Source organism: Convolutriloba macropyga, chromosome 10, assembly GCF_964194025.1.
Source record: "Convolutriloba macropyga chromosome 10, txConMacr16.3, whole genome shotgun sequence".
In the NCBI taxonomy this organism is placed as follows: domain Eukaryota; kingdom Metazoa; phylum Xenacoelomorpha; order Acoela; family Convolutidae; genus Convolutriloba; species Convolutriloba macropyga.
The window spans coordinates 11,789,675-11,814,940 of record NC_134477.1 but is presented as its reverse complement, the minus strand read 5'-3'; the positions used below and the strand labels follow the sequence as shown (position 1 = coordinate 11,814,940).

At 36.7% G+C, this 25,266-nt stretch overlaps 1 protein-coding gene across 1 annotated transcript in view; it reads left to right on the top strand.

The window, feature by feature from the left end:
• The first annotated feature begins 183 nt into the window (after positions 1–183).
• The window catches only part of LOC142347919 (uncharacterized), a 27,830-nt gene continuing 2,747 nt past the window's right edge, over positions 184–25,266 (top strand). Inside the window, exons 1-8 of the mRNA XM_075399085.1 lie at positions 184–365; positions 551–1,232; positions 8,822–9,033; positions 12,558–12,721; positions 13,412–13,545; positions 20,947–21,124; positions 21,718–21,999; positions 22,531–22,595. Of these exons, the coding sequence (XP_075255200.1) occupies positions 324–365; positions 551–1,232; positions 8,822–9,033; positions 12,558–12,721; positions 13,412–13,545; positions 20,947–21,124; positions 21,718–21,999; positions 22,531–22,595 (1,759 nt within the window). The 5' untranslated portion in view covers positions 184–323. The remainder of the gene's footprint in view (positions 366–550; positions 1,233–8,821; positions 9,034–12,557; positions 12,722–13,411; positions 13,546–20,946; positions 21,125–21,717; positions 22,000–22,530; positions 22,596–25,266) is intronic.

Here is a 25,266-nt window from a genome sequence, read left to right as displayed (position 1 = left end):
AAAAATACTGCCACTGTTGAAACCTAATTTATTTTTAAAAACTTCACAGTCAGAAAAAGTTTCGACAACATCGACGGAGAGTTAATCTTAGGAACTGTTTTGTTTTCCCTCGTGTACTGCCAATACAAAAACACACAATCAAACTTGTCAACTTTTCCATAATTTCAAAAAAGTGATTTATAAAATGTGTGACAATTTTGATTAATTATCATGTTATATCTTCATTTTAATTGCATGTGTAGTTCGTTCAACCAAGGATATTGGATTAAGTTTGCCATCCCATCACAGTAGCAACATTTATCAGCAATAACCCACCAATCTCAATGAGAAATAGTGATCGTGACCAAAGCTTTTTCGATAATAGTGTTTGTAAAGCGTAAAATTTTGGGCATTTTCCTTTGTAGCCTACAGCCACCTATCCTCAACAAAAAATTTTAGACCCCCCTCTTATGTGGGTATGTGGTATGTTTACGGTTAAAAGGGTACAGTTTATGCCCTCTAATATTTGGGGTGGGGGCTGTAAAGGGATGCACCCAAAATTTTACGGTAGTTTCTATTACGGGAAAATGAAAAATGGAGATCTCAAAATAGAATGCCGCCAAAACCGAAATTTGTTCCCAATCGGAAGAACCTGCCACCTGTTCCGGGTTCTCCCTCAATGAACGACGAGGAAAGTTTGAAAAGTTCCGATACATCCACAGAAGATCTAAAGCGATGCCAAAACGAGAACCCGAATTCAGAAGCCGAATTAGAAGTCGTGTCTACGCGACGAACCGAAACATCTCAGAGTACGACTCGAACCAGCGAGTCACCATTCGGGACTGGTACGAAGTCGTCAACAAACGACACGACCACTAGTTCGTCGAGTTCGGGTAACTTTCCGGGCAAATCGCAGTTCCGAAGTCAGATTTCGGACCGAATAAGTCGGATGTCGTCACGAAGTTCAAACAGCCGAATGTCGAAAGAATCGAACACTACAAAACCGTTCGTTCGTACGCCTTCGGTTTCCTCGGTTTCAAAAGAATCGGGTTACCACACAAGTACACAAAAGACAAGTTTGTCATCAGAGAGTCCAGATCCGGTTTTGACAGTCCAGAGCGAAACTGCAATTCAGATGACTGGACGAAAAACACCTTCAGTTAGTCAAAGTGGGAGCGACAACAATTTGGGGGAGGTTCTTGAGGAGTTTCAACCCTTGCCGACTGTGTTCTATGACACTTCAAAGAGTACAGGTAAATACTCTGTTTTTTTTCTACAGTTTTTATACAAATTTGACTATCTCAAGTGAACATACTCAGAATCACATTTCTAACTGGACAAGTAAAATAGAGAATAAGTTAATAACAGATATAACGGTGAGCCCATTCTAGGTAACTTGAAGTACTTCATGGTAAAAAAAGGAAAATAATCAAATTATGGAAAAACATTGAACCCCCCCCCCCCCCCGAGAAATTGCCACTTGTAAACAAAAATACTGCATATTTTAATAATGGTTTGCATAGCCTGTTAACACGTGGGACCATCCATAAATTTTTTTTTGATTTATTTTATAAGCCCTGAGCTAAACGGCAAGTCAATATCAGTACTGGGCACGTCTAATTGCAAGTCTTATATCAGTAATGATTCAGAGCTAGAGAATGTGATATTTACACTTGTCCGTCTAAATGCAAGTTGTCGTACAGATTTACAATCTGTAGGAATGAGTTGATTCGTGGAACCGATTAGCTTATTCTACAGCGGCCAATTAGTGGTGATTTTGCGGTGCGATTCAACGCTATTATTTGTTGCTTGTAGATTAAATATTCTGGTTACAGAATTTAGGCCGATTTGGCGTAGCGAAATCGCTTTCAATTAATTATAGAGTATTTCGCGAAGCGAAAGATACTAAACTTTTGATACGTCTAAATTAAGACTTTGGCGAATCGGATTCTAGTTCAAGAGAGAGTCAACTAATTTGAATTGCGAAAATGAAGAGAATGAATTTAGACAAAATTAACAAAACTGATTAACAATTTGTTCATAAGATTACATTTCTAAATGCGGCAACTTACAATCACGAGACAATGTGAACAGACAAAAGATCAAGCACAGGATGTAAACAAATTTACAAGTATGAAAACATAAGATTCGATCTTCAAAACTAGAACTAAATGAATGAACAAAATAAAGGTAGATGAAATGAACTAAATTAAATTAAACATAAAATGAACCAATTTAGCTACCCCAAACAATAGCCCCAAACTACAAATGTACTATTGTACCACATTTTCCCCTTGGCGAAAATAAATAACAAAGTTATTTATCAGAAAATTAATAATCATATGTACTTGTTAAAATAAATAATACTGTAATGTTTTAATCAGAGTTTTGAACGCAACAGTTTTAGAGAATTGTACTTTAATCACTCTCACTTTCGTAATATCTCTCAGCCTCGCCAACTGTCATCGACAATTCTGGTTCTTCGTAATTGGGAGAGACATAGAATTGGGTAGGGTATGAGGTTGTTGGAGAACATGAGCCGACTGTAAAATTAGTTTCCTCTTGATTAGACTGTGCTGCGGCAATTTGTATGGCAGAAATTATTGATTTATTCTCAATTTGTTGTTTCTTGATATTTTGTCGTCTTTTATGTTTCCCAATTACTCCAGTACTTGAAGTTGTGGGAGGGCAAGTTTGAACTGAAGTCGCAGATTCATCTGATTCTATGATCGATACTGTGGAGCGCTTTCGTTTTGTTGGAATTAATGCTACAGATGCTTTTGTAGCTGCTTTTCGCTTTGGCCTACTAGGTGTCTCCGCGATAACAATGCTTGTGGTAGGTAATTCCATTGCCACCGCGAGATCTTTACTTGATTCGGTGGGTTGATTTGACGGCGCTGTTGACAGTTGTCTTTTGGGTTTTGTTGGCATTCTTACACGGAGGGCGCGTGTAACATTAGAATGAATTGACGACACTGTACTAACGTCATCTGCCACTTTCCTATGCTTCATTCGTTCCCCTCCTTCTAACTTCTTTCTGGATTCTTTTGCGTGATGGTTTATGAGCTCCTCAGTTGTTTTGCCCGTTGGTAATTTTGGGCGTCGGTTAGCGTATACCTTTAATTCTGTGTCACGTTCCGCCTTCGTCCCAAACTTTGCTAGATTCGAGTTCCTGATTGTCACATCTCTCTTTCCAGGTTCTTTAATGACTGAAGTATGTTCGTTTGTTTTAATTACTGACGATCCTGGTGCTAAAACGTCATATAAGCCATCGAGAATTTTCTTTGATCTTTTCGTGCGAGGTCTCTTTTTCGCCAGTTTTACCTCCAATGATGCTTCCGTTCTGGGTATAGATTGTCCGACATCTGGATGAGAAATCAATCTTGATTCCTTATTCGGGTCATCCTTTTGCCGTTTCATCGCCTGTTTGCCCAGTGTGTTCTTATTCACCTCTATTTCAATGTCGCTACAATCATCGTTGTTCCAGTTATCGTCTGTGATGAGCTCGTCCCATCTGACAGTCTCCAAATCTAAATATTTGTTTAAAATGTTTTTGTTAATTAAACTTTTTGGGTCTGGTTTATTCGTTATATTGCTTAATGGCGTATTCGCTTTTCTACCAAAATGTGCCTCAAATGGTGATATATTAAAAGTCTTTTGACGACATATTCGTAGCTGATAAATTATTGAATTTATTGAAGCTTTCACATTGAATTGATTTTGCGCCGCCGTTTTAATACAGGCTAAGCGATTCTTGATTGTTTGAATTAGCTTTTCAACCAAACCAATTGCTCTGTGGTCGTGTATTGGCGCCTCGATTAGCTCTATGTTATTTTGACTACAAAATGCTTTAATTTGTTGCCCCGTTTGGCATCGAGCTTGATCCAATCTAATTGCACGGGGTGTACCGTGTAGCAAAACATACTCTTGAAGGAATTTTAAAATATTATCTGCATTAGCTCTATCAAATACTTCTGCTGTTGGGAATTTCGAAAATCGATCAATACATGCAACAAAATAAATCTCTTGATTTTTTTCATTATAGATGGGTCTTCCAAAATCAATTTGAATTTCTTCATTTGGAACTTTACATAACTTTAATGGTGCCCATTTATTTGCAGGTATAGTAGGTTGTAAATTTTTACCAATCTTGACACAGGGGTTGCACTTTGCAGTTTTCGTAGCTATGTCTCTGTGCATATATGGCCACCACGCGTGTGTTGCCATATCAGTCATCCCCCATGTGCCAGGATGAGTTGCGTGGATGGCGTCTACATAGGCATCTTTGATCGCATGGGGAAGAGCAATCCTGTCATCTATGCAGACACACCCGTTCTTTACATGCAAGTCTTTCCAGAAGGAATGGATGTAAAGAGATAATTGTTTACATCTATCTTCGTTGTCCGTAAGAATGCAGTCGCGAATCTCTTCAAAATCGCGTCCTTGTTTGTCAGGCTGGCCATTAGGGAGCTGGAGAAGATCTTGGAGAGCGCGAAGTTGAAAGAGTCCAGGTAAGGGTCGTCTACTGACGGCGAAGTGGCTGTTGTATCGGTTGTGGGCGTTATTGGAGTTACGGGTGCTGCTTGAGCTGTTGAAGGTCCCTCTTCTGCAAATCTTACTCTCGATGGAGTCCATTGTTTGACTGTCATCAGCTTTTCATCATCGGAAGTTGATTGGGACATCATGTATACGTTTTTGAATTTCGTGGCGATTCGTTGGAAATTGTTTAAATTAGAGAGTGACTGTTCAGTGGGCCTGTTTAAGGCAAAAAGCGAGTGAGGAATGTTAGTTGTCTCGATTTTGGGGATGGAATTTAGATTATTTATTGTTAATTCGCTAATTGGGTTATCAATTTGCGTACTTGTAGAATGTTCTGGATTTCGCGGTGCGAATTCACTGCATAAGTTATTAGTGGAATTTGGATTATTTATGACGCTTTCTGGAGGTGGATTTCGCGCTGCGAAATCGACGTAATTGTCAGCATTTAATAAGAAGCGTTTTGCACTGCGTTTAATTACATCCAATTTAGCTAAAATAAATTGCTCGCCATATGCAGATATATTAACAGCTTGTTGGTGCGGGTCGCGAGAGATACAATCCACTAATCCCATTTTTGTGCCAAGAAGGGGATCAATTGAGAAATCAAATGGTAGTAAACGATCTACCCAACGTGTCAGTCTACTATTATATGATTTGTTAGATCTGTTTGCTCTCATGATTGAGAGAAGAGCTCTATGATCAGTTATCACAGTAAAAGGTTTGCGTATAAGTAATACTTGAAATGTTCCACGGACCAAACAACACCGAGAAGTTCTAGTTCATTTATACTATATCTCTCTTCAACAGAGTTCAAAAATCGTGACGCAAATGCTACTGTATGCCACCCATTAGGTGTTTGTTGTTCCAATGCGCATCCCAATCCTTTACGTGAGGCGTCGCATTTAATTCGTGTTTCTAATTCCGGGTTGAAATGTTTATTTTCAGTGGTTTCCGTAATTTGTTCTTTTATTAGAGAAAACTGTTTATCGTGCTCTTCCGTCCAAAAAAATTTTGAATTTTTCTTAAGCAATTGTCGCGTCGCAGGGGGTAGCATAATTGTGACAAATTTGGGATAAATTTTCCTAAATGGTGTACTGAACCCATAAAAGATCGAAGTTTTTTAAGATTAGTAGGTGCTGATAATTTTCCAATTGCATCCGTTTTACTTGAAAGTGGAGTTACACCTGATTGCGTAATATTATGTGCGAGCCATTCAATCGTTTTTTTCGCGAAATGACATTTTGCAAGATTTATGCGTAAGTTTTCTTGATCTAGTTTTATTAGGCATTTTTGTACTAAATCCAGATGTTTTTCAATTCCACCTCTGGTTACGATCAAAATATCATCCAAGAAACAGAAAGTTTTTTCCAAACCGGCATGGGTACAATCATTAGCTTTTTGGAATTCAGCTGGTATATCCGTTAAACCGTAAAATCCAGTTTTAAATCGATATGTGCCAGTTATATCTCCGCTAACAATATTAAAGTTACAATGGCGGGCCGTATCGCTGTGTAACTTAAGTTGACTATACGCGTACTGCAAATCAAGAGTCGTAAAATAAGCAGTCTCCTGCGGCGCCGTTGACAGTGTTTGCGAAATTTTTTGAATTAGCGAATCTATATTGGGCATTTGATACCTGTTTTTATGAATACCCTTATTTAGAATTTTTGAATCAATTGCTATTTTGATTGATTTGTCCTTTTTAACCGTAATGACAATCGGAGATATGAAAAATTGATCAGAACAGTTGTTTAATTTTTCGATATGTCCTTCATTTAATAATTTTTCTAATTCAATTTTCATTTTCGGTTGAAGATGTATTGGCACTTTTCGTCCTTTCTGATGTATTACTCGATAATTTTTGTGGAATTTTGAATTGACCGTATAATTTTTTGATTTTCCAATTCGGGATATCAAATCGGGAAAATCCTTTGCAAGTGATTTCTTTATTGCACAAGGTTTATCTATGTTATTAACCTCTGTTTTCGGACAAGGCTTCTGCGAAATTGTGATGCCTAACTGATCAAAAAGATCTCGTCCTAATATTGGTCGAAACTCATCAGCTACGACTGTTATTTTTGCTTTCTGAATGTTCCAATCATTACATTTCACCGGCGTTTTTAAAGTGCCGAGAGGTTGAACGATATCGTTAGAAAATGACTTCAATTCCAATGGTTTTTTCTCCGACCATTGTGATTGCGCACAATTGAGCATTATTTCTTTTGCAAGTGACATATTAATAATGGTACAACCGCTACCGGAGTCGAGAAGTAAATCACAGTTTGTGTTTCCAATCGTTAATGACAAATTTTTCAGTGCTAAATTTGGTGAACTAATGTTTTCGACTGTTGCAACGTAATTATCATCCGAAGAATCATAGTCTGAGTTGATTTATTCATTATAATTGATATAATTGACGTTCTGATTTTCCTGACTAGAATTTTGATTAGATGTTTCAGCAGTTTCTACAGTGTTAATGCGATTGGTTTGTCGAGTGTTTCTTGTATTGTTAAGTCTTCGACGACATACCTTAGCAAAATGGTTTTGCAAACCACAGTGGTTACTTTTCTTACCCATTGAAGGGCAAACCTGACGGTGTGTTGGTGTCCAAATTTGACCACAACCACGACATTGTCCAACAGATGCGCGGTTGGCGACTGCTCTGCTTGATTGATTTCCACGTACAACCGCGCCGCGAAATCGATTGAATTGTTGTATTGCGTTCACTGTACTGCCAGTTGCTCCGTTATTAGATGAAATTCTTTGCTGATTCTGATTACCCATTTCCATGTTGACTGCAATGCTGAGTGCCCTCTCTGGTTCAAATGTATCCCGTAGAAGCTCCCGCTGAATGTCATCATCCAACATGTTCGTGATGAAAATGTCCCTGATTATTGCTTCTTCACGGTTTTCAAAGTCGCAATTTTCAGCCAATTCTTTCAAAATGCTGTAGAATTGCTCTACAGTTTCACCCTTCTTCTGCTTCCGAGAGAGGAACACGTATCGATCAAATGTGATGTTTCTTGGGCGGATAAATGCTATCTCCATCATTTCCCAGAGTTTGAGGGTAGTCAAATTGTAAATATTATCGTGCGGAAATTTTTGTGTCAATAGTCGTCTTCCTTCAGTACCAATACTTAGGTACAACAGAGATACGCATTTTTGGTCACGCAAATTCCATGGACGTTCCCCGCATAGTATTCCCGCTTCTGTTTTCTTTTGACATTTTAGTTCCCATTGCAACGTCAACTTGTTGTTTCTAATTCGACGCTCTCTCTCCGCTTCCTCGGTTGTATCTTCAATTGGCATCTCGTACTTCGGTTCCGCTGGCAAGCGAACTGTCGTTGGGTTGGGTTGTAGCAAGGTGTCTATAGTGATATTTTCTCGAGCGAGAATCGCTAGTTTTACTTGAATTCTCCATTTCTCCCATCTGATTGGTGGGTCTGAAGTTGGTCGTTCCCAAAATGGCTCTATCGACAACGGTGTTTTTCTAGATTCTCGAGCTGGCTGCGCCATGTCGTACAGATTTACAATTTGTAGGAATGAGTTGATTCGTGGCACCGATTAGCTTATTCTACAGCGGCTAATTAGTGGTGATTTTGCGGTGCGATTCAACGCTATTATTTGTTGCTTGTGGATTAAACATTCTGGTTACAGAATTTAGGCCGATTTGGCGTAGCGAAATCGCTTTCAATTATTTATAGAGTATTTCGCTTAGCGAAAGATACTAAACTTTTGATACGTCTAAATTAAGACTTTGGCGAATCGGATTCTAGTTAAAGAGAGAGTCAACTAATTTGAATTGCGAAAATGAAGAGAATGAATTTAGACAAAATTAACAAAACTGATTAACAATTTGTTCATAAGATTACATTTCTAAATGCGGCAACTTACAATCACGAGACAATGTGAACAGACAAAAGATCAAGCACAGGATGTAAACAAATTTACAAGTATGAAAACATAAGATTCGATCTTCAAAACTAGAACTAAATGAATGAACAAAATAAAGGTAGATGAAATGAACTAAATTAAATTAAACATAAAATGAACCAATTTAGCTACACCAAACAATAGCCCCAAACTAAAAATGTACTATTGTACCACACAAGTCTTGACCAATACGAGCACGTCTGAAAGACGTCAAAATTAGTCGAAAAAACATCAAAAATAACCGGAATTGAAAATAACTGAAATCCTAGCTATGGAGGCATGTGTACCCCAAATATGCCAATGAGGGCTCCACAGTCAAATGCTGGCAGAAACTATTTAAATTTGACATTTTAAAACTTTAGTGTTTCAGGCAAAGACGTGAACATCGGAGCCACAACAAGTCGTCAAGTGGCAATTGGTGACCTGGTGACTACCGCAGATCCAAATCAAGAGGATTCCGAGGACTTTGTGTTCACGAGCACATCAGAACAGAACACGAGTGAACGAAGACGCATACGACAGCAGACCACCACAAACACCCCTCGTAAAACACGAGGCACCCCCAGCGCTTCACAATCTATGGTACATAATAATCTTGTTTCTGCGTAATCGGAGCCGAGCACCATTATAATTAGAACCCTCTCCTGATCAGACTAGTATGTGCTCGAAAACCTCCCTGATCAGACTATTGTGCGTTCGAAACTGGCCACCTCGACCTGGGTAGCCTTTTAGTCTACAGTGCATTAAAATAGCCTGTTCTCAGCTGTCTTTTTCTATTATTCCCCATATTTCAGTCTGTTCTTTTATATGGTGACTATGACCACTTTTTTTGCGTCTGAAATTTAAACGTGGTACCATCATTGCAGCCAAGAGTGGTTAGGCTATGGTCAAACTTTTTAGTTGTTTTAAATGTGAACTTTCATCTCTGAAACGTTCGACAGCGTTGCACATATAGTAAATGCCATAAAGTTGCAACCCTATCGAACGTTTCAAAGGTCAGAGTTGAAATTTAAAACATGCGGAGATCAGCTTTTCGTTATTCATTTGCATGTCGGGAGTTTTTCGAACGTTCGCTTGCATTGCAACTTTATAGGACTGACTATAGTGTGTCCCAGAGAGTTGAAATAAACAAACGGTTTAAAGAATAATGAACAGAGTTCAGAAAGTTGAAGAGAAGCATATCAATTGGAACTGAACGAAAAAACGCCCGCATTCAAATGACCCCATTGTTGCTCTGTATCATGCTTGGGCATTTTTCGAACTTTCGATCAATTCAACTTTATGTGGCGGAACAAACTATAACTGCGATGCCAATGATAACTGAACAACGCAGTATGACAGTTTTTTGTTGCTCAAAGAGGCTTAATCTTAACGAGATCAAGGTGACCGTCCCTGATCCGACCTTTTTCAAAGCATAGGTGTTTATTTGCGTTTTCATTACTGCCTAAATACTGCCTGATTTTAATCTGACTACTCTGTGGGGGTATGAATTAGAGCAAAACGGGCGCAGAGCCGAAAGAGGAAAAATGTGAATCAGTGGCGAACGTATAAATTTGAATGGCCAAATAATCTGATGGGTTTAAATTAAAGTGCATCAAATATAAAAAATGGCGAGTTAATCAGTTGTCGTCGCTTGATTATCAACGGTGTGCAATCGGATTGCGCTCCAATTGGCGTCTCCGTGGCCGCAATTCCTGATGGGGGAGGGAGAGAGATTGTAATCACAGATAGGCACTATAAGTTTTTTCCACACGAAATCAGCCTCTGATATAATGAGTTTAAGGTCAACTAACACGAACACTAGAAATATTTGGCTTTAAATCTCATTTTGTGGTATTCTGCTCTGCATCCGTTTGGCTCTACCAGCTTCCTCCCTACTATGTTTTCATGTTCGATTTAACATCCATCTATACACTCAAAAATCTTACAATTTAGAATGATAACTAATCCTGGTAACATGCTCAGTCCGGAATGAAGATATAGCAGTTCTTACAAAGACTACTAGATGAGCAAGAAAAAGAAGAAATTTTTATTAAAAAAAAACTTTTTGTTAGTGTTGTCAATAGACATAAAACACAAAACAGAACTCAAAATTTACGAAAAACCTATTATGGTATCAATTGTGACAAAAATTCACCGTTTAATGTTTATTTTATTTGAAATGGTTTTTAAAGAAAAGTGACCACAAAAAATTTAAGAGAACAAACTTGAGCTAATCTGCTTTAATAAACAGTAACTACTTTAAAAATAGAAAAAAAAATTAATTGCCATTGCACGAAGGTTGATATAATTATTGCACTTGTGCGTGTCTTTCTTTGGCAACATTTTATGCGCTTGACTTTTTGACTGCATTTTTGAATTTTACGTTCTTGGTGTCTTGCATTTTGAACCATCCACATTGTTGTCTCATTAGCAATTTAAACCAATTAAAAACAAATGGCGACATTTAATGTTAAAAGTGATGGGAGAAATAGGCCAAAATTGCTCTAGTTTCTTTTTCATTTGAAGTCCATCTCAACAAGAACATCGAATGAAATTATTTGAAAAATTTTTCGTACATATTCGCCCAAAGGCAGCTACTTTACCCCTCTGACTGATGTAGTATATACTAGAACTGAGCTCCCAGTAATCGTTCGAGATTAAGTTTTTTGACATTAGTTAATCTTCTTCAATCTAGTTTTAAAAGGATATTAACTCGAATTCCAAGACAAAAACATTGTATTATATTATATTTTATATAAATCATTAACAATACAAAACAAAATTCCGTATTTGCATCTGAATTATCAACCGCTGGTTTAACAAGCAATAAAGGCAAAAGAATTGTAAGGTTTTCAGATATGAGTTTGAGAAATTTTCAATTGCACCAGTACATCTTCTGAACAACATAATTTCAGTTATATTTTCTAGGTTGCTTCTTTAGTAGGAATTTAAAAAATCTTTGAAATAAATTTCATTCTTTTATTCGTGCAATTGCTTAATTATGTGAATAGTGTTTGAACTCAGTACTGGCGGAAAGGCTTGAAAAATTGTTCTTTGACCAGAGAAAAACTAGGTAGAGTTTTGAAACTTTTTCAAATGAGATTTTTAGAGTGTCAATGCTTAATTACCGAGACTGATTGGATTTTTTTTTTGTAATTTTGAGCTATTTTTTCTGTATTAAATTTTTGTGCAAATTTCAATGGAAGCTTTTTTCAGAACTTCTGATTTTTTATGCTTCTTATTCATTGTGGAAACTAATTTAAAAAAAATTTCCAATATTTAATCTGGCTGCTGCTTTGATCACTGTGTAACATTTTTTTTATTGAATTTGATCTTTTGCTACAAACTAAACTCATTATTCAATTGCAATAATTACTTCAAACAGGCTATTGACAGCTTCAATAAGTTCAAACGTTTTTTTCATGTTTTTATTTTCATTTTTAAGTTGCTTTGAGCTTTTTTGTACCAACGCAACTATAGTATTAGCTAACTCTATATACTACTACAGAAATTGAGCTGAGAGGACGGACCTTCTTTCTCAAGAATTGCAGTAACGCCTTTTACCGTTGCACCCACGCTCTGCTGTAATATCAACTTTGTAAATTTTATACACCACAAGCTGGGTCATTACATTTTTAGTTGCGTGTTAGATTGCTTACATTTTGTTTCCATTAAAGGCTGTTTATAACTGATTAATTGCTCTCAAACAAAGTTTGTAGCAATTATATTAGTTCTGAGGTCTATTTTTAATTCGATTTTTTGCTTGACCGATTTTTCGTCTCACCTAAAAATGGGATAAACAGGTAACGCCCGAAGGGAATTAAGGGCTCTTAGAGCCTTACGTTGTATACCAGTCACTAAGAAGAGATTCACCAAAACTTTTTTGAGGATACAATTTCTTGGTGTTAAGGGCTGTCCTTAATCTTAAAACTTTGACCACCTCCCTCCCCAACTCAGCCTCCCCCCATTACCCCATTCACCCCATGCTAGCATCTCTCCAAGCTGGTTACTACCAAAGCGAACCACTCACCGGTCGTTTGAGGGCAATTTGCCCGACGTTGGTCGATTATGATTAATTTTCTAATAAATATATCTGAGATTTTCTGTAAACGATTTCTTTTCAGTCTCAATCAGTGGTTGCTTCCAACATATCTTCTGGTGTTACTGGTGGAAGTCAAATTGTTCCTCTACCCCAGACATCTGGCAACAGATCCCACAGGGGTGCTGGTTCCTCTATAACCAGCAGACGTTTGTCCAATGACACCCAATCAACCCTTGATTCTCTCAGGTTCTAAATCAAGTTCTGATTCTTTTTCAGAACATTAAAGTTTCGCCATATTCTTTTAACAATAAGAGCTTACAAAGGTAAAAAAACACATGCAAATATATAAGTTTCAGAAATAAATTTTCCTGTTGTATGATTCTCAAAATGAAACTAGTTGGTAAGAATTTTGGGTCACAGACGTCATCATAAACTTTGTAATTTGTTCTTCGTCAAATTTTGTTGAGTGTAAATATTGTATCGTCTAAGATTCGCGAAGATCACTCCGAAATGGAATAAACTCAGTTTAAGAATTCAGAGAAGTGTTGATCTCTAATTAATTACATCGAGCTCGCCCTATTTTGCGGAACTCAAACTCTAATTGTAAAGTAATATTTGGCAGTATGTGCGGCAACATTTGAAATTATCGGAAACGCCATTTTTTATAGAACGAGCTTTAGTGTCGTTCAGGTGTTGATATGACTACTTCAATGAGTCCTTTGTGGATACATTTATGAGTTTCAATTTAGCAAGCACTTGTAATCAAGGAATTCAAAATCTTGCTAATGTTGCTTCTAACCTTGCAAAAAATCTTGCAAGATTTGAATCCGCTTATCACTAGGGAGTGAAAGATTTTCTGAGTGTCACATATAATTAGTAGAGTTTCGCCAATCAGAGTGAAATTTAAAGATTTTTATTTCGCTCCATTTTGTTCAGGTCCCCAACTGTTGCAAGTCAGAGAAGGAGTGACATGTCTGGTGTTGCAAAAGAGGAACAGAACCAGTTAGAGGAATCCCTTCTGTTGGATTTGAGCACCCTTGGTTCATCTCCAAGAAACCATCAAGGCACTGGTTAGAATACGAAAAGACAATCTAATTACTTGAAAATTATTGTCGGAGGAGATCAAGTTCTGCCAGGACTTTCTTGCCCTTATTTTCCTTAACTTGACCCGCAAATCACTGCAGAGCTAGTACCAAATTGCGACAGGCAAGTTAGCACTCTATCTTAGTCAAAATGGTAAAATTATCTGCTTGAAAGACTCTTGAAAGACTTGTGCGAATATACCTGCATCACCTTGTAAGAGCTAGTACAATTCTGTTTGCCGATAACCATTAATGTTGACACTGTCTTTGCGATAACTGGTGTTTTTGGTCCGGCATTTTTTTTCAAACTAGGGGCCTATATATGCGAGGCTGGCTTTTTTCTCAGAGCAAATTTTCAGTTTTCGCTTACGCATGGTAGAGGAAAAAAAGCAGACACCATTTTGTAACCCTAAGAGTCTAGTTCTAATTTAAATAAAAAATTGTCAGCAATTTGAAAAAAGGAGAACTCTTTAAAATTTTTTTAGGCAAAATTGAACAGAAAAACAAGCAAAATGTGGCTCGGGAGTTGGGTTACAGATCCCGTATCCATCTTTTTTTTTCTGTCGGATAAACAGTATCGCAAATTATTGTTTCTGTATCAAACAAACTTTTATGTAAAATTGAAGAAATCAGGCAATTTAGAGCTCTCAAAGTAGTAGAATTCATATTTGAAAATGTTAATTTAAAAGCAGAAAAATAAATTGTTTTAAGATTTCTAGAAAACAATTTCTGATTTTATCAGAACTAACCAATTCAGTGTTTTTAGACGTTTGGAGACATATAAAACGATTTCTTGAAAAGAACAAAAAAACAACTAAAGTCTTTAATGAAAATTAAAAATGGAAATCTTTTCTTGTTTTTTTTTATTTGTAGTCTTTGTATTGTCAAAGCAGATTGTCGAACCAATGTACACTATTACAATGAAATCCACAAGTTTTTCAAAGTTAGAGATTTTATGGATTGCCTGGTTGTATCGTTGAATACCATTGCTCTTACTTTTGAATAAAAATTTGACGGAATTTTTTTTCATTTCCTTAGTTTTAAGTTTCTCTTCGCACAGATCTTTTCCAGTAGCCAAGCGCTTCTGAAAATTCACAAACCAATTACTTTTGTTTGTAAAACTTCTCATATGAAAAACGCATTTTTTAACGACAAAAGTTTCTTCTTTCTCAGTTTACATAGAAGATATTAACATTTCCACGGAAAATTATTATATAATTCTACGGAAAAGACTATTACTGAAAAGAGAGTGAACAGGTCAAAAATTTAAATTTACTGATAAACACAATTCTTTGACGCCAGTAAAAAAAGACGTTTTATCGGCAGTTTTTAAGGATCCTGCACATGTGGGACATAATTAGACCAGAGTGCAAAGATTGATCGTTTTTTTAAGTTCAATTGTTAACACATTGGCGAGTTTTTCTAAGAAAGATAGACCGATTATGCTCAAGAAATATTTCAAATTTTAGTGTCTTTTTAGGCTTACCGATACAATTTCTTCAAAATATTTATATTTAGTTTTCCTCAAAAAACAATGAAGCCCTAAATCAGCGTTGACGAACCTCGAATAAAATCAAATGCCAAAAAAATTGAAAATGAATTTTATCTGGGTGTTGTGTCGTGTATTTGTGTTTTTGTTTTTTTGCTTGTGCGCTCGCGCTTGTGCTGTTGTATGTATGGGCTTATGAATACTGCTTGTGGTTTGTGTGCTCCAAGTTTTGGTTTTGTATATTTCCATTAGTTAAATTGTGACTTCACATCTCGCTTGTTAGATCTCTGCGCCAAGTGTCCCATTATCCTGTCGAAATATCAAAAAAAACAAAATTTTTCGAAAACCTTCAAAAACCTCTTTCCAAAAATTAGTGCTGATTCTACGATTTCGATACAATTGCCTTCAAATTTCAACTTATAGTTTTCCGGAAAAACAAAAAAAGCCTCGAATGAACTGTGAAAAACCTCGAGTGAACACCAGATGCCAAAAAATAAATCTAATTTTTTTGTGTCGGAACATGTGGGAGTTCTTATTTGTATGTATGTAGTGTGTGTGTGTGTGTGTGTGTGTGTGTGTGTGTGTGCGTGTGTGTGTGTGTGTGTGTTGTTTTGTGCATGTAAGTTAGAGAGAGAGACACACACATACACACACACACACACACAGAGAGAGACTACTCTCAAAGTAGTAGAATTCATATTTGAAAATGTTAATTTAAAAGCAGAAAAATAAATTGTTTTAAGATTTCTAGAAAACAATTTCTGATTTTATCAGAACTAACCAATTCAGTGTTTTTAGACGTTTGGAGACATATAAAACGATTTCTTGAAAAGAACAAAAAAACAACTAAAGTCTTTAATGAAAATTAAAAATGGAAATCTTTTCTTGTTTTTTTTATTTGTAGTCTTTGTATTGTCAAAGCAGATTGTCGAACCAATGTACACTATTACAATGAAATCCACAAGTTTTTCAAAGTTAGAGATTTTATGGATTGCCTGGTTGTATCGTTGAATACCATTGCTCTTACTTTTGAATAAAAATTTGACGGAATTTTTTTTCATTTCCTTAGTTTTAAGTTTCTCTTCGCACAGATCTTTTCCAGTAGCCAAGCGCTTCTGAAAATTCACAAACCAATTACTTTTGTTTGTAAAACTTTTCATATGAAAAACGCATTTTTTTAACGACAAAAGTTTCTTCTTTCTCAGTTTACATAGAAGATATTAACATTTCCACGGAAAATTATTATATAATTCTACGGAAAAGACTATTACTGAAAAGAGAGTGAACAGGTCAAAAATTTAAATTTACTGATAAACACAATTCTTTGACGCCAGTAAAAAAAGACGTTTTATCGGCAGTTTTTAAGGATCCTGCACATGTGGGACATAATTAGACCAGAGTGCAAAGATTGATCGTTTTTTTAAGTTCAATTGTTAACACATTGGCGAGTTTTTCTAAGAAAGATAGACCGATTATGCTCAAGAAATATTTCAAATTTTAGTGTCTTTTTAGGCTTACCGATACAATTTCTTCAAAATATTTATATTTAGTTTTCCTCAAAAAACAATGAAGCCCTAAATCAGCGTTGACGAACCTCGAATAAAATCAAATGCCAAAAAAATTGAAAATGAATTTTATCTGGGTGTTGTGTCGTGTATTTGTGTTTTTGTTTTTTTGCTTGTGCGCTCGCGCTTGTGCTGTTGTATGTATGGGCTTATGAATACTGCTTGTGGTTTGTGTGCTCCAAGTTTTGGTTTTGTATATTTCCATTAGTTAAATTGTGACTTCACATCTCGCTTGTTAGATCTCTGCGCCAAGTGTCCCATTATCCTGTTGAAATATCAAAAAAAAACAAAATTTTTCGAAAACCTTCAAAAACCTCTTTCCAAAAATTAGTGCTGACTCTACGATTTCGATACAATTGCCTTCAAATTTCAACTTATAGTTTTCCGGAAAAAAGGCTCGAATGAACTGTGAAAAACCTCGAGTGAACACCAGATGCCAAAAAATAAATCTAATTTTTTTTGTGTCGGAACATGTGGGAGTTCTTATTTGTATGTATGTAGTGTGTGTGTGTGTGTGTGTGTGTGTGTATGTGTGTTGTTTTGTGCATGTAAGTTAGAGAGAGAGAGACACACACATACACACACACAGAGAGAGAGAGAGAGAGAACCAGAAAGAGCGAGCGAGAGAGAGAGAGAGAGAGAGAGAGCGAGAAGGAGAGAGTTAGTCCGAGAGAATTGGTTCTTGTAAATTTTAGACACAAATAATGGAGACAGAGTGCAAGCACTGTCAGAATTCAAGACGAAATTGGAAAAATTACTTAAATTTTGTAAGAAGTTAAGGTTTTTTTAAAGGGCAAAACCAAAAATGTGTGTTTTTTTCTTTCTCGCTGATGACATATCTGCGTGATTGTACAAATAATAATTGTCCCATTATGCTCATAAATTATATTAAAAAATATAACAATTGACAAAATTTTTCGAAAAACTTTAAAAAATTTAAATTAGGTGTTTAGTGTCAAAATTGAATTGACTGATACAAATGCCTCAAAAATTTATCTTGCTAGATTGTTTTCAAGAACATTTGTTTTTGCCAGCCTAAAGAAGACAGCATAATTTTGCTTCAAGCATAACAAGTAATTTTGTCGAATGTATAAAGGTTGTTTTCGTGTTCTCCCTAGAGTTTCACTGAGAGAATTTGAAAGTTGTTTTTAGCAAACTCGAGAGGTAGGTTTGAACATTATGTGCTATGCAGAGACTCATACGAGCGATGATATGGAGAAATTTTAGTCAGTTCACCACCGACTTTTGAAGCCTTCTGCGAGATATCCGTTGATCCAGAAAAGTTCTTTAAAGCCGAATATTTTTCCGAATAGTTTTGCCTTTGTCAGATAACGACACCTTTCCAACGTCATTCTTACAAAATCCTAGCAATTAACTGCCAACTTATTATTGGGTTTGACTAGCAACGCGTACTTAAAATATATTTTCTATATGAGAACGTGTTTTTTTCCGCGTTACATAATTTTAGAGCAAAGCTTTTGAAAACGATTTGTCGCTAGGATTCTCAGAGTTCATCTGCACAAACTTGAGATTTTGTTGTTCAAAATCTTTGAGTATAAATCTAACTTATATAATGATCAATATACAGGAACATTATTCAGCACGGAAAACCATTTTTGTCAATTTTCTGTCAAAGTTTTTTTTGGCTGATTTTTAAACTTTTATGAAAAGAAGAGAAATTCATTAAAAAATTCATAAAATGAACATGGCTGCACAATTTTGAGGTTAATATATCCATTAATTTCACATAATCTTGAAATGAATTAGGAGCCACGAAGAAATAGCGAAGTTGTTATCGTTATTGCTTACTTTGCTTTTGGTTATCATTGCTTGTTTGTTTAAATTGACATCTTTCTTGATTTTGTCGGGACCATTCAATAACTACTCTAGTCTGGGTTTCAGGTCAGTAGTGCAAGGTAAACTGTTGATCTTGACAAGCTTTGTTCAATTAATTAAATTTTTGCTCAATCAAATATCAAATGAGAGATTGTAAGCTCTAAATGATATTCAATAGAGATGAACCAAAAGAAATAATTTTATGTCCAAAAGTTTGATTTAAAATTTATGAAGTCAGAATAGAAGTTGAACAATCTTGTTTTTTTTTTGGATTGCACTTTTTTTTTGTCTTGGTGGTCCCTTAGATTAAATGGAGGGTCTCAACAGCCTATTTCGCGGTTATCGCCCAGTAACCTGTCTGCTATGTTTTCGAGAGATATATGTTTTCATTTAGAAAATCATCTCCGAAACTTGCAAATTGAATATAAACAATGTAGGGAACTGCGTATCAGTAATTTGGATGTTAGTGAATCTCTGAATTGTGCGCATAATGCAAACGTTGAGTCATACTTTTTGCTTCCAGCAGTACAAGTAATTTTGTCCAATGTATAAAGGTTGTTTTCGTGTTCTCCCTAAAGTTTCACTGAGAGAGTTTGAAAGTCGTGTTTAGCGAACTCGAGAGGTATGTTTGAACATTCTGTGCTATGCAGAGACTCGCACGAGCGGTCTTATGGAAAACTTTTAGTCAGTTCACCACCGACTTTTGAAGCCTTCTGCGAGATATCCGTTGATCCAGAAAAGTTCTTTAAAGCCAAATATTTTTCCTGCGTAAAAAGAATCCTTTGAAATAGTTTCCAGAGAAAAGTATGTAAACTATTTGTTGATGGGAATTCCTTATGACCATTTTTCGCAGCTACGCTATGATAGGCGAAAACATGTGACCAAAATTCAGTCGTTGTACCAGCAGGCAATTAAAAGGTTCAATTAGGATAACTGTCAAGTTTTGCCTTTGTCAGATAACGACACCTTTCCAACGGCACTCTTACAAAATCCTAGCAAATAACTGCCAACTTTATTGGGTTTGACTTTTATTGGGTTTTCCGTGCTGAGAGATATATGTTTTCATTTAGAAAATCATCTCCGAAACTTGCAAATTGAATATAAACAATGTAGGGAACTGCGTATCAGTAATCTGGATGTTACTGAATCTCTGAATTGTGCGCATAATGCAAACGTTGAGTCAACAATTTTTGGCATAAACTGTATAAAATTTGGATTCTCATCCAAAGTTTTTTCTCTAGAATCTGCGGGATTTTTACTTTCAATTTATTAACAATTTGAGACTAAACATATAAAGCATTTGATTTGGGCACCGGCTCTGCAGGGACTAAACCGTTTCAAACTTTCCTGCTCTCCCACAGGAATTTTGGAAGAATTATGAACTTTTGGAATACGCCCGTTCACTTTCTATCAAATGGCAATTTGTAAGAATAGGTACAAATTCTGACAACTGGGAATCGATGCACCTTATAATCTCGTTAATTACCACTCTCAGAGTTTTTTAAATAACAGTGAATAAAAGCGTGAGCTCAATAACAACTGATAAAATTTTTTATACATATAGACTCAATCAAGGTTGTTGTGAATTGGGTTTTCATGACAGTGGGTTTGTTTTCAATGTCATAAAGCTGAATTGGATCATGTTGGTGATTCTGAATTGCAAGTTCTAACCCACATTTCGTTGGTTTTTTTCGTATTTTAGCAAAACTTCCGAAATCAGCGACAATGCAAAAATCACCGACCTAATTGCCGTTCCTTAGTCGCTAATTTCGGCAGTGAATTCTAGCGACAATAGAACTGCAAAAATCGGTCATTAATCGCTCAAAATCACAAGACTAGATTAGAGTCGGGTGCGAAATTGATGGATTAGAGTCAATTACACTTGTCGCTAGTTTTCACACACTGTAAAATGCGAAAGCTAGAGACCTATATACCAAAATTTCCAGCGTTTCGCACATTTTCGTGCTCGCTTACTTTCTTGACCTTAGTGCATGTGCGCAAAATATACGCGTAAAACAGCGATTTGCCGAGTACATATAATCAAGCGAATATGCTTTTTGCAACGGAATAATAATCAACAGTCTTAGAAACAATATGTCAAATATCATTTTTGGTCCCATTATTTCTTAGTAAATAATTTTTAGCATGTTCTTTCAACGATTCATACGGAAGAAGCATGCAGTATGACCTTAATATGGTTGCTAAGATTTTATTAAACCGTGAAACGATAAAACCACAGACTTCGCATGATAACTAAAAACTCTTAACGACTTTGTACAGGTGTTAAGATTCTTTAATAGTGTTCATCCATCCCGGGGAAAAATTGAATCATTAAATTGACCTAAAATCATTGAGTCATTGTCATTCCACTATACATAAGAACAATTTGTAATTGAACATACACAACCTCAAAATCAAACAACCGAAAATCTAGCAAAAATTATCCATCATTTCAAGATTGTATATAACAAAAATTAAACTATGTTTTGATCGTTTCAGTGGTAACAGTAGATATTAACTCGAACCTCGTCTCTTCCAAAAGTGGGCAAATGCAATTAAACCCAGCTGACCCATCAGGTCAGTCACTGGCGTCCAGCGAAGAGGGCGCTGGATTGGGAAACCTGATCAGAATACACGTGTCTGGAACTGACAAAAGGGGCCATCAACAAGACATGAGGTTTGAAAATTCCAGAGTTTTTTGTCGACAGTTTGTACCACAGATTTGAAATTTTGACATGAAAAAGATCCATTTTAATCTTGGCAACAAGCACAAGCACAAAAAACTTTATGTATTTTGCGTGCTGTATGTGTATTTCTCATTTATATGACTACTAGTAAAAGGAAATAATGCGCAAACGGAGTTATAACTCGTTTCTGTACAACCTAACTTTTTTTGGAAAAAAAAACTTTTTTAATTGATTCATTTACGCTGATACGGTATCAGTGATGCATTGTGATCAGTGTCAGCAATCCAAATTCGCCCTATACACTCTTAACAGGTATCTGTGATGTTTAATTGTATTACCGGACTTTTCAAAAATGACATATTATGCCCTAGTTAACAGCGGTGTACCCAAAGACTGCGTCCGACCATGATTGGCTCCATCCACGAAAACATCACTTCTCGGTTTTTAGGAGGCCTTCCACCATGCAAATATGCAAAGGAACTTACCCACCCCCCCCCCCCCCCCCGTGACTCGATTACTCTTACCTGCTCTTCGCGAATAGGTGATCTGATCTCATCTGTCAACAATTTTTTTGTATGTACAGAAGCGTGAACCCGAGCGAGTGGGGCAAAACTTCGGTTAACGTAACCTCCCTTCCCACTGCTCGTACTGCTGGAACCACAACCAGTGGAGAAATCTCAACCTACTCTGGAAACTCGCCCTCCTTCTCAGTCAACAACTATTTCAGCCCTCCGGGCGGAGAGAGGGAGGGTTTGGGCAATGATGGCGGGGAAAGTGCGTTGGGTAACCGGACCCGGACCACTACATTGGCCCAGACCAGAAGTTTTAATAGTCGGGATTTTAGAGAATCACCTGCTGATACGAGGTAAATATTTAAGCTCTTTCCAATTTCAGACCTCACTCGAAAATTTTGTTTCTCGGTGCTAAACTGACACTAGTTTGCGAGTTTTGTTGTGACAAACTTGAAAAATCTTGACTGATGAGACCTATTACAAAATGTAGTTATGAAGAAAAGTAATTCAAATTCAATTTACATCTCGATAAAAAGCCGATGGTTACTCGGGAAAATTGCCAATTGCGTTCTATGTCTCTGATGCATTGTTGCGGGGGGGGGGGGGGGTTACGGAGGAAGGGTGATATTTTTTCAAAAAAGTATAAATTTTCAGGCCAGTTTCGACTAGAGTGAAATACGCGTTGGGTCTTACTTCGACTCAACTCGTCTGCTTGCTTCTTTCCAAAATGTTCCAAACTGTCTTTTGGACTTTTGCTAAGTATTGTATTTACGCATTGGTTTGTGTTGGATTAGTAGTTTAGGTATAGGTTTGTATAGGTTTACAAAGTATAGCTAATAATTCCAGCCTTTTATGGACAATAATGTGGAGCAATGATGTTTCAGGCCAGAGAGCTTAGCCACTACAGATATGACTGGAACCATTGGATCTCTAATGACACATACAGTGAGTTAGTTAATTCAAGCAAAGTGCTATGAAGATTAGAGCTACAGGTTTGCACCTGTAGCTATGTTATGTTACTTGATGCATGATAATTGTATTATTTCTGGGAATCAGATACGAACTTGTAGGAGTCCAATGAAAGATAGGATCTTTTCCGTTTGTGCCCCCCCCCAGTACGTCATGCAACCCCCATTTACAGAGCAAGTGCCATTACATAGTAAGTCACCATGTAAAAATATGGCACGTGCGTCTGGGGGTTGCGAATGATATGCACCCACTAAGCTGGGGGGGGGGGGCACTTTTAACTCTGATGTGGTAGGTATTTTATTCGCTTGATCTTAATTACCACACTAGAGCTAAACCTATATTATTGTAGCGACCTTAATTGCGTGCTAGAATAAGTCTCACAATATGCTCACAATGTTCTTTGCTAATTTCCAAATCTATGTGTTATTTGCTAGGAAATAAAATTGGTTAGATACAAAGGTTAATTAGTAAATAGATAAAAATGATAGAGCACAATTGGGGGTTAATTCCTACTTGAAAATATGGTGGGGTATCTAATCTTAATCAAGAAATTGAATCCATCTTACTGCTGGATATGAATAATAATTTAACTCTATTTTTGTTAGAAAATTGGCAGACTTACAATTGCTGCAGATAGTCCCGCTTAGCGGAGAAAATAGTGGTTTCGCTCTTAGAGCAGAGAGAGGAAGAGAGAGAAGAGAATTTTTTGGTTAGATTTTTAGCGTCTTACTTTCGCGCTGGTTGAGTTTTGGTCTGATTTCCTTCAGCAGCAAAATCTAGTCTCGTGCGTGTTTATAATTGAGTCAACACGACTAAAAAATCACAAGACCTATGACTAGCTCCGAATCAATTCCTAGGTCATTCGTGGAGCCGACTACTACTCGTCTTTAGTCATATATTCGTTTCAGAATTGGTGCTGAAGAGCGGCCTGGATAGCTTCAGTATCCTTCACGTATTACGCGTATTAATAGCGGTGGTGAATCAGCCGGTATGGACCGCTGCATAGTGTATTAAATAATACACAGCAGTATTTGGCTATGAATAATGTATTCATTCACTCAACGAAATTCACGCAGCATAGCTCTCTCTTAATATTCCGTCAGTTTAGACTAAGTCTAAAGTGTTCACAAAGTCGACGGTTAAATAATTATACTCTCTGTAGTATCGGTAATTGCGGCGGCAATTATCCAATTAGCAATACTACAGCTCACCCCGGTTTAAAGAAGAGAAAAATTGTGCTCTATCGTACAAAGTTTACATTAAGAGTATTAAAGAAACGATAATAGTGTTTACAAAAAGTTGCAAAGTAAAAAGCAACATATTAAGGGAAATAATACTTTTAAAAGTTACAACTTTGCGATACTGATGAGGTTTACTAGGTATAGAATTTTAAACAAATTTGCAGTTTACATATTAGTTTACAAATAGAGACTGGATAGCAAATACACCAGTTATGAGACTAATAAGATTTAAGAACCGGTTGGTGATTAAGAATAGAAATACTAGAATATATGCTCGTTGGAGAAGTTTACAAAAGTTAAGACTATTAAGATCAATGGACAGCAATGATACTGTGCGACAAAATTAGTAGCCTTTAAATGGAAAATTTCATGAGACACATAAACAAAGTAATAGTGAAAGAGTTGTTACAAGTACAGCAAAGACGAAAATGAGTCTTAGAATATTAATGTGAAAGGAAGTTTACAAAATCAGAAATCAATGTTAATTGTTCTTTATAAATTTTAGCGCTTTCAATTCTTTTGCAAGGCTTTGATTGGCTTCAATGAGCTCATTTGACTTCTTGATTAGAGTTTTCAGCTGGGTATCTCTAATTTCTAAAGTTTTTGAACAAACGACCAGCTTTTTTCTCATTATCTCTTTCTCGTTGTTGGTTGTCTTTGCAGAGATTTGGAGAGCGCTCAGTTGGCTCTGAAGGTCTGCTAGAGCATTCTCTGACTCCCAGAGTTGTTTCCGGAATGTGGAGTTCTCAACCACTAGATCTGTGGTGGAAATTGTTTCGGCCATGTTTGTGTTTTCTGGGAAGGCTGTAAGGTTGGAAAAAGGGACGTGCATCCTACAGCCTAGCGTCTTGTGAGCCACTTCATATGACCTTTCGTTGGCATTTCGGGAGCGAAGTCTCCACAGGTTCATTGCCGGTACCAACGAAAAGTCAGGAATCACCGGTAGGGTGTCGGTGGGAACAGTGATCGTCTGGCCGGTAACTTTATTTTTGATCACTGTTTCCTCTGACAGACACCATTGGTTACAGTCCATTGTGAGGGAATAATCCAACGACTTTACGAATTTTGGATTGTTGTCTAACGGATGCATCTCTCTCATCCGTTGGTGCTCCAGCCTCTCTTCCTTCAAAGGAAAATCTCTTCCCTTGGGCAATCCGTCGTCTATGGAACTGTGAATAGGCTGAAGAGGTGCTTGATGAGAGTTGCTTTTAACTGTGGTTTGTTGATGTTGATGGGGCTCATGCTGTTGTCGGTATTGTTGTTGATGTTGGTGTTGATGTTGTTGTTTAAGTTGTTGTTTGTTGAGATGACCACGTTGACGCGGATGGATTGCTCTAGGCTTCTTTGCTAAAGGTGGAAGATCAGCCATCCAGTTGGTCAATGGGTCATACTGCTCCTCTGGCAATGTGG